Consider the following 15,753-nt stretch of genomic DNA (forward strand, 5'->3'; position numbering starts at 1 on the left):
CCTTCGCACCAGCTTTCTTCACAACGGTACCCATTCTATTGGGCATAAGTGAAAACTCATCCATGATCCATCACTGTGTTTGTTTCAACATTAAAAAGATGGCCTCTGATTTTAGAGACTTGAGTGGCAAACAGATGGCATGACTATTGAAAATAAAACTGAAACAGAATCCATTGGTTTTGGTTTTCATTTAGTTGGTGTTTACTGCTAGAAAGCAACAGAAACACAACCCAACAAAGTTGAGCCAGTTTGAGCTGGTTTCCACCTCCATGCTGACTTCATCCAGAATCTTGTCCTGTTAAATTAAATTATAAAATGGTAAATAGCTAGCATACTTGATAGCAGATCAATTTTGAGAATAGCATGTCACAGTAGCAACAAACGGTTCATCACAAGCCCTCCCAAATGCTTCATCAGATCATATATTCATGAGGACACTGATGAAGTGTTTCACTACTACTAAAAATCAAATTGATTGGCTTTGTTTATCTACAATAGTGTACTACACATTAACAGTTAAACATTGCAAATCTTCATATTTATTAAAATACTGTGGTACCGAAAGCATCAGCAGCAATGCACTTGGATATTGCCTTGAATATCACATAATATACATACTAACCAATCTTTCTCAGTAGAACAATGGTCACATTTGAGTATATAGGTCACAAGATTCACCAGTAATCCCCACACGAGCAAACACCAAACTTAAAATGATGAAACCTATTACTATCTTTGAGGATAATCTCCCGTTTAGTTATGCTCGAAATGAGCTTGGCAGCAGAATGGCAATCCCCGCACGTACGAAGATTCATTCTTATTCTGATCAGTACCTCTGGACCAGTATTAATCAGCATGAAAGCAATCGCTAGCTTCTCACTGTGCACAGACAAGTGTCCCTCCTTATCTTCCTCCTCCACATCATGGAGAGCAGAATCAGTTTCTGCAGCATAGCCCATTTCCTTCATCTTTCCAAGCAGAAGATTTAGTTTCTTATAAATCTCTTCAGACTGTGGATGAGAAGTATCGCCAATGTGGAAGGTGTAAACCTTGTTCCCTAGTTCAACATTACTACAGCCCGGCAATTTCTTGATTCCTTTACTAGTCATGGCTTTTCTAACTGAGCTGACATCCTCCCATCTGCCAGCTCTTGCATAAATGTTAGACAGCAAAACATAGTAACCAGATTGCTCTGGAACCAATCTGAACAAATGATCAGCTGCTATTAAGCCAATAGACATATCCGAGTGAACTCTGCATGCTCCAAGCAAAGCTCCCCAAACCCTCTCATTTGGCTCTAGTGGCATTTGCATGATGAACTCATAAGCTTCTTCAAGCTGGCCACCACGACCCAGAAGGTCTACCATGCAAGCAAAGTGCTCAATTCTTGGAACCAAATTGTAAGTATCGGTCATAGTGCCAAAGTAGTGCTTTCCTTCATTGAGAAGGCCTGCATAGCTGCACGCAGAAAGAAGTGAAACAAATGCAATATGATCGGGTTTCAATCCAGAATCAAGCATTTGTTGAAACAAATTTATAGCAGTCTGGCCATAACCATGTACTCCATAAGCTGTGATGATACAAGTCCAAGACACAACATCTCTTCCCCCTTGCATATTATCGAAGACTTCTCTAGCAGCCGGCAGGCATCCACAATTTGCATACATATCCATCAAAGCATTTTCCAGAACCATATTCGGTAACAATCTTTTCCTCTTGATACATTCATGAATCTTTCTCCCCAAAGCCAAAGCCGACAATTCTCCACAAGCAGGAAGAACACTGGCAAATGTGATGGCATCTGGCTCTATGCCTTCTTCCATCTCCATTCGACGGAAAAGCTCCACTGCTTCAGCCGACATTGAATTATTGGCATAAATTGCTATCATCGCATTCCACGAAACCAAACCTTTCGCAACCATCTGATCAAACACATTCCTAACAAACACAACATTGCTTGAATCTGTACTCAAAACAGCAGGCAAGATGCTGGCCATGGTGCCAGAATCCGGCCGAGGCTCATTGAGCTCCACCATCATTTCCTTCAAAGCCTTCAATGCTTGCTCAAACTGCCCATTTTGCGCATATCCAGCAATCAAAGCATTCCATGAAACCACATCCCTGTCAGTCATTAAATCAAACACCTGACAAGCATGACCCGATCGCCCACATCGAGCATACATGGTTATAAGAGCATTCCCGACAAAAAGATTGGTATCAAGACCAAACTTGGAAACAGAAGCATGAATCTGGAGACCACCGCACAAATTCCCAGAAGCCGAGCAGGCTTTGAGAGCACAAGGAAAGGTATAGTTGTCAGGCTGAACGCCATGCCGAGGGCCCATCTCAGAGAAAAGGCACAGAGCATTGCTATAAAGGCCGTTGTTGACGTAGCTGCGGATCATGACGTTGTAAAAGACGATGTTTTTGTGGGGCATTCCGTCGAACACCTTGCGTGCAGGGCTGGTGTGGCCGCAGGAGGCGTAGGCGCGCATGATTTTGATGGCGATGGATGGGTTGTTGTGGAGATGGCGATCGATGAGGTGAGAGTGGAGGGTTTGGAGTGTTGGAAGGGTAGATGGGTGGTGGCATTGGTCTAGGGTTTGGAGCAGCAACGCGTCGGAGAGGTGTTCGGGATGAAGAAGGGCAGGAGATCGGAGCAGTTGCACTTGTTTGTGAGAGGGAAGACGAGTTGGCAAGGCTTTCATCAACCTTAACCAGGCTTTGTTCAATCTTTCATATGGATTATTTGTGTACATATAGATTAGATATATATATATATATATATAAGGATGTGTGAAAAGATGATTGTGAGATGAAAATGATTTTTTAATTTCAAATGGTTTTTTTTCTTTTTTCTTTTTTGGGACAAAGATGACGAAATTCTTGAAAATAAACATTTTTTATGTATGTGAGTTACCACTGGACTATTAGTGATTTTTTGAATGTTAATTTATATAACACGCATTTATGTCAATTGCAAAAGTAAGTATATCTTATAATTTAAAGAAAGTTAAAGTTTTCATATAAAATTTTTGAGATTATGTGTATATATATATTTATTTATTTTAAGTTTTAACTACAATTAGACATGCATAAAAGATTTTTAAAGGATTTTTGGCTTTTTTTTTTAAGATTATGGTTATAAAAATTGGTGGTAATTTTGTAAATGAGAAAATCGTTGGAGGTACATGAGAAAAAAAAAATTTAAGTTGCTGTCATTTTATTTATTTTATTTTTTTTTAAATTGCAAACCAACTAATAAAAAAAATTACAATTTAACACTGACTTCCCCAATAACGTAAATCAAGCAATTTTGCATTGGCCAGAGCATGCTAGGTTGACATCCCAAGGATATGATTCATTTAAAACTTCCAGAGTTGTTTGATTGTTAAAAAGGGCGTATGCTTATAATATACTTAAAAATAAGTGGCCTGTAAACTTGACTTTATTATTATTATTATTATTATTATTATTATTATTTCATCATGGTTCTCACAAATAATATATCAAAGGCAGGCACATAACATAACCCCAGAGCAACAATTAAAAGCATTTTTCCAAAACCTGGTGCTTTTGCTCTATCCATATTCAGTCATTCTTAACAATCCACATGGCAGCACTAAGGTTTGTATACAAAATCAGTATTATGCTCTTCATAATGTCAAAGAGTGACCAGAAACACATTGGAGTTGAGTCAACAGTAAATTCAGGCAAGTCCCATAAATTCGTCGGACTAATAAGATGATTGAGCAGCATTCAGCTGATGGTAGGAACCATCTTCTATGATTGAACCTCATACGAGAGAGGCGCCCTTGAGCCGTGACGGCACTGGTGAGTTTCACAGCAACATTTAATCTTCCTGGGATGTTATGGATAGTACCTTGTTTGACTTGTTGTCCTCTTTCTTCTGCAATACAAAGGGAAGAATAATGACCAACCAAAAAGATATGGCAAAATTTAGAACAAATAGTTTACCATGGATCGGATACAAAGTGAAGTTCATAATCCCACAAACAATCGTTGCTTGCTAATACTTGTAGCCAATTCTTATATTAAACATCATTGTGAGCAAGCAGTGATTTATGGGTGCATAGAATGAGATTTATATTTATAGTTTAAGAAAAGAAGCATTAGTTGTAGAAGCATTGTCTGTCAAAAGTGAGGACGTGATTGCTTCTCTACACTCTACAGGAAGACTCAGAAGTTGTAGTAAGCTCAAGCACAAAGGATGTTGCAATGAGATGATACAGTAATACTAAAATTTGTCTATAGTGTATACAAGATGGATGTGTTGCAACTCAAACATGACACCTCTCGACATGAGATGGAAGTCATTGCTGGTAAACAGAACTCCAACAGAAATCCAGAAAAAGCAAAATTATTTGAAGTTTCATAGGATTACATTGTTATACACAATGTTTACAAACCAAATCAGACTTTTCTTTTCTCAGATTTCTTGTAAGCCAACCCTGTTTTGTTGGAAAATGTAGGTGATGATAGTGATAGTTTATGTGATAGAAATGGATCATGAACCATTCTCTATATAATCTATATAGTGCTTCTAATACTGAAAGGGACTGTCATGACTGTTAACATTTATTTAACAGTAATATGTTTGGCGCATGGATGACTTATTACCTTTCTAATTAGGCCTTCAGCAGACATGAGCTCATACAGTTTGCGCATAAGCATTTCTTCTTCAACCTTCAAATCACAGGGTGTAAAGTCACTAGCAATATAAGTACCAACCATAAATTAAAAAATTTAACTTATATAAAATCTGATATAATTCAATGAAAAAGATAACCTGAAGCTTATGCAATTCATGGGACATCACCCGGTATGTTTCCATAAGGGCTTCATTTTGCTTTTCTAGATGTCTGCTCAAATGGTATTAAACGATTTTAGCATTAGTTGAAACTGAAGTTCTGGTATTGAAAAGATCAGAAGTCTTACTTGAACATCTCAGCTGAGTTCCTCGGATCCATCTCTAGATCTCCGTCCTTGAAGTGGAAACCTGAAATACCTTTTGTCAGGAGAACTGCAATTTTGAATTTACACTGACAATAATGAGGAAGAAACCAGATTCATAATCAAGTCATTTGAACATCACAAGCAGACTCTCAAATGCATGGTTGATCATTTGAGTCTCCAATTCATAGTGTTTATTGTCAACATATTCTAAATTTGCAGGCAACCAACAATGTCTTGACTCTTAACTACAATGAACTTTCAAATATCATCATCCTTATGGTTAATCAGAGCTTTAACACATCAAGCTCATTCTCTAAATGTCCTTCCAATCCTTATAAGCTATTTTGCAGAAGAGGTATGTAGAAACAATTAACAGTGCATGGAACATAGAGCTTTACAGATCACCATCTTACAGCAAATTGTTTCAACAAAATATATCATCAACACCTTATGCTCATGCCTAAGATGTCCTTCCAACATTGAAAGGCAACTCGATACATGAGATCAGGGCATAGAACCCTAAAATTGTTCCTCATGCTCTAATTGATTCTTTAAAATACTAGAGGCTATTTTACAGCAAGAGGTGCCCAGAAGCACACTTAACAGTGCACTGAACATGATGAGCTTGACATATTACCATTTTAAGCAACTCGAAGACAATGAAAACATCGTCACTGCCATATGTTCCTGCTTTAGATGTCCTTCCAACATTTTAAAAAAAAAAACTCTATACATTAGTTCAAGAGAAAGAACCCAAAACATCAAATTTTTAAATAAAATTCTAGAGTTTTGTTTGAAATTATAAGGCAAAGACCTATCTAAAGAACATAATAAGTTTATCAGCATTAGAAATAAGAAAACAATCATTGATTTAGCAACACAGCTTATAATTCATCATGAAAAACTCCACTCCCCACACTACCAGCATTCAAACTAATGGAAATTCTCAACAGATTCTCTTCAAGAGTTTCTCATAAGCAAAAAATTTTCTTTAGGGCAAGGATCACTAATTTAAACATCATAAATTCACAATAAAAATCAATTAAGAATACATCAATTAAACAAATAAGAAGCACGAAGACAACAAAAGAAAAAATACCTCAAATTTTAGGGTTTCTTCCTTTCTCCTTCCTTCTCCTCCCTCCCTCCCTCACCTCCTCTCCAATTCGATTCAATGATCTTCAAGTTATAGCGAGGATTTTGAGGGATTTTTCACGGATTTTCTGATTATTTTGTCCTTTTTTTCCCTCCGTTTTTTCCGTTCGCGCTGAACGCCTTCGCTTTCATCGGCTTCTTATGCTCCGGTTCACCAAAATTACTTTACAGTCCTTTTCTTGCTCACAATATTTTTTTTATTTCATGATTGAGTCCAAAGTTTTTGAAATCTAGAAAGTTAAAATTTTCGCATATAAGCCCCTGAGCTTTTTTAATTTAGGTTTTAGTGCCTTTCCTTTATTAAAAAGCTAACATTTTGCTGTAGAGCTTTGAATCCAATTTGAAATTCTCTCCGTCCCCGCTCTCAAATCTCCGTCGCCATTGAAACCCTAAGGTCGATCTCATTCTCTCCAGAGAAAACCTAGTTTTGATTTCATCTCCAGTGTCTAGTTCCAATTTCTGGCCGCCATGAGCGCTGCTCCGCCGCCGGGGGGCGGGAGGGAGCTCTCAAAGCCTCCATCCGATGGGATCTCCAACCTCCGGTTCTCTAATCACAGCGATCATCTTCTCGTCTCTTCCTGGGATAAGGTATTTCTCTTCTTTCTCACGCTCACACCGGCCTCTTTCTTGGTCTATCTACAAACCCTAATTCCGATTCGAATGGGGTTGTGTGATTCGTTTGATCAGAGTGTGCGGCTGTATGATGCGAGCGCGAATGTTCTGAAGGGAGAGTTCATGCATGGTGGCCCCGTTCTTGATTGTTGCTTCCACGATGATTCATCGGGGTTCAGTGCCAGCGCTGATCACACAGTCAGGAGGTAGGAGTTCTTTCCGTAAGTGAATATTTTAGTTCATTCTATAGTTCTTTCTGCTGCTTCGAAGCTTCAAAGCATCAATATTGTTTGATTTGAGGTGGTTTGATGAATACCTGAGGGTGTTGTAAGACTTACTAGATTAATTGCTCTAGATCCAAAACAAAACCTGTATATGCAGCATTGGTGATGTTATACCATACACAAACCTAAACAACATGTTGGGGCATTCAACTAGGGAACCTACATAAGCAAGAATCAAACTTCATATTTCTCTGTTAATTATGCTAGTATCTCTTCTGGCAAAATGTTTATTACTTCTTGCCATTGTTAAAGCAATCATGGTGGCTAGAGATGGATGTGAAATAGCAAAAGCCATGGTTTGTTATGGCCTAATATGAAGTTGACAATACTGATCATAGTGGAAGCATAAAGTGCAAAATGAATTTTGTAAGAACTTGAATGGATGGAAAAAAAATGGTTCACAAAATGAACTATGGAGATAATACTAACAGCAAATGGTCATTGAATACATCTATCGAGCATAATTAAAAGTTTTTGAGTTTATGGGGGAAAAAAATACTACGGTAAGTTTCTCTTCTTGCCTTTCTAATAGTTAAAGCAGTAATTGATTATTTTATGCTATGATTTCCTTAAGCAAGAAATATGACAATCCCGGACCTGTATTCTGGGTTTTCAACTACTATTGGCATCTCTCTTTGCATGGACTTCTTCCACCAAAAATTCATGATAAGTATGTAACATGGTACCTCTTTGTTATTCATCTATGTAACATTTGCTTGATATTGTAAGTAAACGAAATAATAAATCTTTCTTTGATATCCTAATTTTCTCTACCTCAAGAGGTACTGAAGGATGCTACTTTTTTAATCGTTTTACTTCAGGTATGTTTTTAGTTCTGGGAAGGAGGATATTTTGGGTCGACATGATGCTCCTGTTCGTTGCATTGAGTACTCATATGCAGCAGGTTTGTTATTGTTCTCATATTTGGTTTTACTTGCTTATGTGTTGGTTACATTGATGTCTGTTTTCTTGAATTTATTATTTCTGAGTTTCTCTTAGCTTTTAATCATTGTGCTGTTCTTCCTTCCTTGCTTACAGTAATTATTATGGAGAATGATAAAAATATGAATGCGACAAAATGATGCAATTCTTTTCTTTTTTCTTTTTCTCAGAAATATGATTTTATGGTATGTGTGGAATGTGATTATGTTGATTGGATTATTTTCAAACTTGTATGATATGGAAGTATGAAATTAGACACTGTACCACCCCACCATGGAAGGTACTATAGTGAATACGATGAGAAAGGCAAAATAAATTTTTTGTTTTGTTGGCATGGCTTGCACGATATTCGTATCCATAGTGGTTACAGCATCCATTCAGAATGTTATGTTTAGTTCAAAAATTCAATAATTAAATGGCATTGTAGCAAGGGACAAAATTGTTAGTCATTCTGTGGATAAATCATGCAAAGTGCTTCGGGGAATGGACATAATATGGAAAGGCAAGGCATGTGTTCAAACTTTCATTTGTTCCATCATTTGCACATCTGATAAGAGTTTGCTTAGATAGGAAGGCAAGATGATTAAACAGCTGGATTTTTTATAAATTTATGATGTTTGCTTTCTCTGTGTCATTTTAGGTCAAGTGATCACAGGAAGTTGGGACAAGACATTGAAGTGTTGGGATCCTAGAGGTGCTGGTGGGAAAGAGCGTGCCCTTGTTGGGACATATCCACAACCGGAACGTGTGTACTCTCTTTCTCTAGTTGGCCACAGATTGGTAGTTGCAACTGCAGGAAGGCATGTGAATGTGTATGATTTGCGCAATATGTCTCAACCAGAACAACGGAGGGAGTCTTCCTTAAAATATCAAACTAGATGTGTGCGTTGTTATCCCAATGGAACAGGTAAACATTCATAGGATTATTGAGTTTCTTGATCTCATCTGTGTTTAGTTTTTAATGGTTTATTTTATAGATGACTTATTCTGATATATGCATATATTTTCTTTTTGATGACTTGTTTTTTTTGACGAGGTGGTAGAGTTCTTTATTCATATTAGTATGAGAAGAAAAAAAAAACATTTGTGGCGGGTTATGCATTTAGTTCTCTTTCTTCTATAAAGATATAGTGTCTTGACAAGAATATCCTGCTCCAAGACAATCATTTTGATACTCAATATGTTACTTACTGTAGGTTATGCTCTTAGTTCTGTCGAAGGCCGTGTTGCTATGGAGTTCTTTGATTTATCTGAGGCCAGCCAAGCTAAAAAGTATGTTCTCTTTTTTGCTTAACCTCTGTAACTGTGGAGCATGCCAGCATATCAAAATGGAAGACAGTGGTAAAATTATGTTTTAAATTACAGTGTCAGTATTGCCACTGGTCTAGGATATACATTTTCATCCTTTTTTTTTTTTTTAATTTTCTTTGATGAGGTCTTACATTAGATGATTCTTTCTCTATTGTAATCTTCCAATATCTGGTATTTAGGCCTCTGATTGCATTTGGGTACATTTGGTCAGGCTCTTAGAACAACTTCAGAAGCAAAATTGATGATGTACAATCCCATCTCATTTTTATCAATTACGTGCTATTGCTATCTAATTCTTCAAACAGCTAAGCAGAACATCATGGGTGTCTGTAGGCATCACTTCCCACATGAGCATCTTGTATTCTTTGTGTGTCTATTTCTCATGCAGAATCACAAACTTGATGTGTGTATAACTCAATGTTTTATTCAGGTATGCATTCAAGTGCCACCGAAAATCAGAAGCTGGCAGAGACACTGTTTATCCTGTGAATGCTATTGCATTTCATCCCATGTAAGATTTTTCTGATCTCTGTTCTTTGGAAGTCTCAATTCATCATGCTCTATATGTTTCTGCATCAATTTTAGCAGTGAACTTTGGTTATGGTGGTTATGGCAGTTATGGAACATTTGCCACTGGAGGCTGCGATGGGTATGTAAATGTGTGGGATGGAAGCAACAAGAAAAGATTATATCAGGTAAAATGTATATCGACCATGTTTGAAACATGATGAAGTTACAGTGTTATTGACTGTGGCTTTTCTGTTGCAGTATTCCAAGTACCCGTCTAGCATTGCAGCGTTGTCCTTCAGCAGAGATGGTCGTTTGCTCGCTGTTGCGTCCAGCTATACATTTGAGGAGGGGGAGATACCGTAAGTCTGAATTTAAAATAGAATAGTATGCGGACAAAAAATTAATGGAGATTTATTTAAAATTGTTCCCTTCTTTCATAACATACCACCTGATCTGATTATTGGTTTCCATTGATTACCCTTGTCATTGCAGCCATGAACCTGATGCCATCTTTGTCCGCAACATAAACGAAGTCGAAGTTAAGCCAAAGCCTAAAGCATTGCCGGCACCTCCCTCATAGGTTCATTTATTGTAGAGAAATGAACAAGAACTTTTCCCTTGACTTTTGAGTACTTAATTTCATTCCACATTTGTTGTTCTGGAGCTTTAATCATGTTGTCTAATGATCAAGCTCTGATGGAAGAAGAGGGCTCCTTCTAACTTAGAGCAGGAAAACCTATGGTCACAAATCATTGATTAAAGTCTGTTCTTTTGTGTTTTCTTTTTATTATTTTTTTCAAGTGTCTTTTATTTGCTGTGAAAGTGGAAAGATCTGAAGGAAATGAATGCATGTCAAAGATGATACAACACTAATATCATATATGATACTGGGGCATCTTACATCCGGCAAGTATAGTCCTTGTTTTGTTAATATGGGAAAAATATCATTGTGGACTGAATTGCGTATACAAACAATCCCCTTATTTATTGATTTATTTTGAGAAAAGTAATAAATCATCATAAAACCTCAACAATGAGTGAACAACAAGGTCCCTGATCAGATTATTAGAACTATCTTGGAAAAAATTAATTTATGGTTTCGTTTTGATTTATATGAGCCATAGGAAAATTTATTTTTTAAAAAATAGGACCCTCAATTTGAGGAAATCAACGCTGCACGTAATTGTTTTTATAAAAACATTTTAATTTTCTATTTTTTTATAAATATATTATACTACTAAAGTGCCCATAGCCTAATTATATTGACCCATTATTAAAAAAAAATATGAAATATTTAAGAGATTCTGAATTTAAATCTAGTTGAGAATGCAATAACAGTATTAAATCCCCAATTGTGTGATACCAGTTTATTAATAGTGCTTGTTGTTTTTTTATATTGTATTATATATTTATTAGATAGGTTTAGTACTGTGCATTAATTAATTATATATTTTTAATAACAGAAGGAAAATGAGAACACTTAAAAAGAAAACGTATTCTGAAGTTATTTTATAAATTATAAAAAATATTAAAACATAATAAAACACAAAGAATACTCCCAATATAAAAAGACTGCCTCATTTTTACAAAATATTAATATAAATATGTTTAAAATCACACACACAAGATAGCTGTTAATCCAAAATTAAAGCATTTAATCCACCTTTTCATTTCCCACCCAAACGTTAGTTTTCCGATTTCCCATATCCCGCCATCACGTCCAGCCCTAATTCCCAAGTTCCAAGTTTCCTCTTTTTCTCACCCACAGGCCATGGTGATTAGGGTTTGGTGAAGAACTTCTTCAATGGCCCTAACCTGGAGGCACCATACGCTTATCCAGTCCCTGCTCTCCAGGCCCCCCTTACCGGAGTCTGAGTTCTATTCCATCTTCTCCGGCGTCACTGGGAAGAATCCCTGCAAGTGTCCTGATTCCTTCTCTTCAATCCTTTTTAGGGTTTGATTGGTTGAATTATTTGTTTATTTTTGTTCGGTTGATGATTTTGCAGCTACTCATCGGGATTTGTTCAATGATTTCCTTCTCAAGATCAATAAAGAGCTTGCTTATGTGCAATTTGAGCTGAGAGGTTGCAGGAATCAATATGATGGGAGGGTGTATTATGGTGTGGTGAACAATGTCGCCGATGAGCAATCGAAGCTTGGAACGAGGTATTCAGTTCCTCAGATTGCTTTCTGTAAGGCTGTGGTAAGATTCCTCTCCCTCCTAATTAGTAAAGAAAGCTTTTTTAAAAAAGGTGAAAAGAAAGCAAGTTGAATTGTTTGTATCTGGAAGGTGTTTCTTTGACAAGGGTTTATCTGTTCATCATGTACAATGGCCCTTGTAAAAAAGAACCAAATTGCTCTTATGCTGCACCATATTGCTTTGTTATGTTCAATTCATGTTTTTTCAGTTTGATGTTGTTACCCTTAAGACTTAAGCAGGAAGAATATGTATATATGATGAACGGAATAATTCCATACGTTTTGAGGTTTATGTGAAACATACAATGTTGTGCTAGTTAGGTTAGAATCTAAATCTTATTAAATCAGTCAGTCATCATAACATGTATACATGGGCATATGATGAAAAAAGTCTTGCTTCGAGTGTGGAGGATCTGGCCATCAAATTATTGTATCTTTTTAGATCATCATTTGGTCTTATCTTCCAACCCAAGAATGTTAGCTAGACAAATACATATGTATATATACACTTGTCATTTGGAATTAGGTCATTATGGAAATTCTTGGACTATGGACATAAACATCATTGTTGTATTGTCTTTCAGTTGGATTGGATGTGATGCAGTGTTTGTTAAGACCTTTGACAATGTATTATGGTCTTATTCATTTCAGATTGAAGCTATTGTACAAGATATATCTTCCCAGGGTCGCATAACCAACATCGAGGCTCTCAATATACGTCTTGATAATCAGGTTAGAGTGTGTAGTTTATCCACTCTATGGATGTTTTCAGCAGAAGAGAGTATAAATGCCTCTTGGCATAAGTGCAGTCCATGTTCTTCTCAATCTTTCTCTAATCTTGATGTGTATCAGGAAATTTTTGTTTTCTACTTATAAATACTGTTTAGGGTTGTTGGTTTTTTGGCTCGAGGTCATCGGATTCTTATGTTATTCTGCTTCTATATTCAGGCTGTGCAGGGTTCAGAGAATAGTCAATCTCGTATTCCTCCAGCACTTAAAAATTTCTCAATTTCTCAAAAAGAGAAGACACTCGATGATCTTATACAAGATCAATGGCTTTGCTGTACCTCAGATGGCAAAATTGGTCTTGGTGTTAGATCTTTTCTTGATCTTCGGGGCTGGTTTCGAAGTAATAGTGTTCCTGCATGTGATGTGTGTAATGAAGCTGGGGTGAAGGTACTCTTTTTCTCATGACTAAGAGTAGACACTCAAACTACTGTCTTATTGTTCACTTTCTGCAGAAAATAATAATTCTTAGTTAAGGTTGATATTTAGAATTCAATGCTTGCTGTTTCACAAATCAGTAGAACATGCAGGATGTAGACTCTAGCTTTGCTATCTTCTATGCTGGATTTCTCAACTATGGTATCTTCTTGCTTATTGGCATGGAACCCTTGGTTAACACTTTTTACTTTTCACTCACAAGAGATTTCTCAACTATAGTAGTGTTTGGTTGAGGGATAAGAGGGTGGGTTTTAACTTAATCTTTTTCAGATATTGGGTTAGAGGAAATTAAAATTATTTGAGCTACCAAAGTTTGACTAAATTAATTTTAATAAGAATTAAATATTTTAAGATTGAAAATTAGTTTTCCAAATAGTAATATTTTTTAATTGATTTAAATAACTTTTAAAAATTAATTATTAAATATATTTATTTTAATTAATTTTTTTTATAAAATAATTAAAAAGTACTCATCCCATGTTTAATTAGGGGCATAGTTCCTATTCCTTAACCAAACAAGTTGATAGGGTTTAGCTGTAAGGACCATATACCTGTTTACATGAAAATTGATGCCTTTGGCTGCTTGTATTGATGTATCTCCAAAAGTTTAGGATCAATAGGAACTGTCTATGATCAATTATAGTGTCTAACTGAGGATCATAGGATTTAATTGTTGGTCTAAGAGTATTAGAATGATGAAAATCATTCTTCCTAGCCAGCCTCTTTGGTTCCAAGTCCATTAAAACCCCTCATATACTTCCCATAATACACAAGCATTACTAGATATTGAGGTGTGCATTGGCCCAGTAGAACTTTCACTAAAGTTTGAGCATCCCTAATAAAACTTGAGTTTTTGCTGGAGACGTCTCTTGATATGATATGAATTGTTCTAGAGGTGGGATTATAAGATTGCAAGGTTCCAAAAAGTTAGTGCTTACATATGAATAACCTATGCTTTGACAAGCATGGTCAGTAGTTAAGTTGCTGCAGATGAGTATTATATTGCTGAGTGTGTTGATAGAGACTTTAGGCTGGAATTTCTACTCTATGCTATTCACCCAAATGCGGATAAACTTAATGCATTTATCTGTCTTTTTATGCATTGTTTTGCCGTGCCAATGCTTCATCAGTTGGCCATTCGGTTTCCGGTAGTCCACATTTGTGTTTGTTCCTAATCCAAATGTGTCATATGCGCAATGCATTAGGTGATTTATACTTCACAAACTTTCAAATGTTTTTCTCCATCTGCAAAATCTTCTTCCAGTGTGCATTTTTACTAATAGGCAAGCTTTGTGAATTACATAATTTTTATATAAATGTTAGCACCTTGGCCTTCGCCCGCTCTTTGTGCATGATGGCAATATTCATTCATCTAATCATCTCCTTACCGTTGTGACACCAGGCCACTACATGCTCCAATGAAGATTGCACTGTCCGAATTCATGATTACTGCTTAAAGAAGAAGTTTTCACAGCAAAAGGTGCTCTATCTCCGATCTTCTCTGTTGTCTTTTTTATTGTCATTTAGTAAAGGAATCAAAGACTCATTTATGCTTCTGCAACTTGTTCTAATATGGAAGTACAGGCTGCTAGAGTTTGCCCTGGTTGTGGCACTGAATGGAACTTTTCTGGTTGTGATGTGGATCCTGAAGAAGCAGTTGTGATGGAGCAAACACAAGTACCTTCCAGTAATCCTTCCTCTGGAAAAAGGCTTAGAAGCTGTAAGAGAGAAGCAGCTCAAGCGAGAAATGAAGAACCTGTTGATCCTGTGCCAAGGAAGAGGCTAAGAAGCTGCAAAGCTGAAGCCGTTGAACCTACTCAAGTTCAAAGCCAAGAACCGTCTGTTCCTGTACTAAGGAAGAAACACCAGCCTGAAGCTGTGTTGAATGCTGAAGCTGGGCCCTCTCAGCCTTCTTTTCCCTCAGCTGATGTGAGGAGAACTCTCCGATCCAGAAGAACATAGTTATCTTATGGATGTGCATGTCCATCGCTAGTACCTCGAAATCATTTTGATCATAATCAACCGTAAGTCTGTAGTATATATCAGTACCAAAGTAAAGTTGTAAATGTGACTAACATCATGTTATAGCAGGATATGCAGCAGTTTACTTATGTGTTTTGTTGTCAGTATTTTGAGATAAGTAGTAAGTGCAGATGCATGGTATTGAACATTAATTCCCTGTGCCAGTATTTGATCGGTTGTCTCTCAATTGACTGGAATTGAATTCAAGTGTTAGGTTGGATGTAACTCAGTAGACAATTTGAGTTTTGCGAAGATGAGCGGTTAGCCGCTAAGAAAGGTAAGGGCGTGCACAAGCTTCGGTGGAGCAAGTGGGAGCGGAGTCCGCGCACATATGGGCGCTGGGATCATCCGCACACAACCACTACTCACACTCTTAGAAATGCACTTTTATTTAAGATTCGAACTCTCACCACTTGTGAAGAGTTTTATTGGGGACTTAGTTACTAATAGATCACTTGATCGTCGTTGGTGACAACTTGAGTTTTTTGGTTTAACAATTAACATACAAGAATGTAAA

The 15,753-nt window shown here is 36.7% G+C and overlaps 4 protein-coding genes across 4 annotated transcripts; 2 read left to right on the forward strand and 2 right to left on the reverse strand.

Moving 5' to 3' along the window:
* Window positions 1–406: 406 nt before the first annotated feature.
* Window positions 407–2,768, reverse strand: LOC120283514 (putative pentatricopeptide repeat-containing protein At3g49142). The gene has a single exon (XM_039290211.1). It carries the CDS (start codon window positions 2,757–2,759, stop codon window positions 675–677), a length of 2,085 nt encoding a protein of 694 aa, XP_039146145.1. The 5' UTR covers window positions 2,760–2,768; the 3' UTR covers window positions 407–674.
* Window positions 2,769–3,539: 771 nt separating this feature from the next.
* On the reverse strand, window positions 3,540–6,300 carry LOC120250069. The gene is made up of 5 exons (XM_039258831.1): window positions 6,077–6,300; window positions 4,960–5,020; window positions 4,811–4,883; window positions 4,642–4,707; window positions 3,540–3,910 (listed from the first exon to the last, which is right to left on the reverse strand). Exons 2-5 carry the CDS (start codon window positions 4,989–4,991, stop codon window positions 3,854–3,856), a joined length of 228 nt encoding a protein of 75 aa, XP_039114765.1. The 5' UTR covers window positions 4,992–5,020; window positions 6,077–6,300; the 3' UTR covers window positions 3,540–3,853.
* Window positions 6,301–6,447: 147 nt separating this feature from the next.
* On the forward strand, window positions 6,448–10,581 carry LOC120283440 (mitotic checkpoint protein BUB3.1). The gene is made up of 9 exons (XM_039290127.1): window positions 6,448–6,720; window positions 6,820–6,950; window positions 7,850–7,932; window positions 8,611–8,877; window positions 9,167–9,242; window positions 9,712–9,792; window positions 9,898–9,976; window positions 10,050–10,150; window positions 10,284–10,581. The coding sequence occupies exons 1-9, from the start codon at window positions 6,601–6,603 to the stop codon at window positions 10,369–10,371; spliced, it is 1,026 nt and encodes a 341-aa protein (XP_039146061.1). The 5' UTR covers window positions 6,448–6,600; the 3' UTR covers window positions 10,372–10,581.
* Window positions 10,582–11,461: 880 nt separating this feature from the next.
* Window positions 11,462–15,400, forward strand: LOC120283330. Its single transcript, XM_039289982.1, has 6 exons — window positions 11,462–11,707; window positions 11,798–11,994; window positions 12,642–12,722; window positions 12,939–13,166; window positions 14,617–14,694; window positions 14,799–15,400. The coding sequence occupies exons 1-6, from the start codon at window positions 11,596–11,598 to the stop codon at window positions 15,174–15,176; spliced, it is 1,074 nt and encodes a 357-aa protein (XP_039145916.1). The 5' UTR covers window positions 11,462–11,595; the 3' UTR covers window positions 15,177–15,400.
* Window positions 15,401–15,753: the final 353 nt, after the last annotated feature.

This window comes from Dioscorea cayenensis, chromosome 19, assembly GCF_009730915.1.
Source record: "Dioscorea cayenensis subsp. rotundata cultivar TDr96_F1 chromosome 19, TDr96_F1_v2_PseudoChromosome.rev07_lg8_w22 25.fasta, whole genome shotgun sequence".
In the NCBI taxonomy this organism is placed as follows: Eukaryota; Viridiplantae; Streptophyta; class Magnoliopsida; order Dioscoreales; family Dioscoreaceae; genus Dioscorea; species Dioscorea cayenensis.

Bases quoted from the DNA above. Each gene is read 5' to 3' on its own strand.
- LOC120283514 (XM_039290211.1), bottom strand. From the start codon at position 2,759: ATGTACACAAATAATCCATATGAAAGATTGAACAAAGCCTGGTTAAGG.
- LOC120283440 (XM_039290127.1), top strand. From the start codon at position 6,601: ATGAGCGCTGCTCCGCCGCCGGGGGGCGGGAGGGAGCTCTCAAAGCCT. The intron at 8,878-9,166 runs GTAAACATTCAT...TACTTACTGTAG, and splicing joins TTGTTATCCCAATGGAACAG to GTTATGCTCTTAGTTCTGTC. The intron at 9,793-9,897 runs GTAAGATTTTTC...TGGTTATGGCAG, and splicing joins GCTATTGCATTTCATCCCAT to TTATGGAACATTTGCCACTG.
- LOC120250069 (XM_039258831.1), bottom strand. From the start codon at position 4,991: ATGGATCCGAGGAACTCAGCTGAGATGTTCAA. The intron at 4,884-4,959 runs GTAAGACTTCTG...CCATTTGAGCAG, and splicing joins AACTCAGCTGAGATGTTCAA to ACATCTAGAAAAGCAAAATG. The intron at 4,708-4,810 runs GTTATCTTTTTC...TGTGATTTGAAG, and splicing joins ATGAATTGCATAAGCTTCAG to GTTGAAGAAGAAATGCTTAT.
- LOC120283330 (XM_039289982.1), top strand. From the start codon at position 11,596: ATGGCCCTAACCTGGAGGCACCATACGCTTATCCAGTCCCTGCTCTCC. The intron at 11,995-12,641 runs GTAAGATTCCTC...TATTCATTTCAG, and splicing joins TTGCTTTCTGTAAGGCTGTG to ATTGAAGCTATTGTACAAGA. The intron at 14,695-14,798 runs GTGCTCTATCTC...ATGGAAGTACAG, and splicing joins AGAAGTTTTCACAGCAAAAG to GCTGCTAGAGTTTGCCCTGG.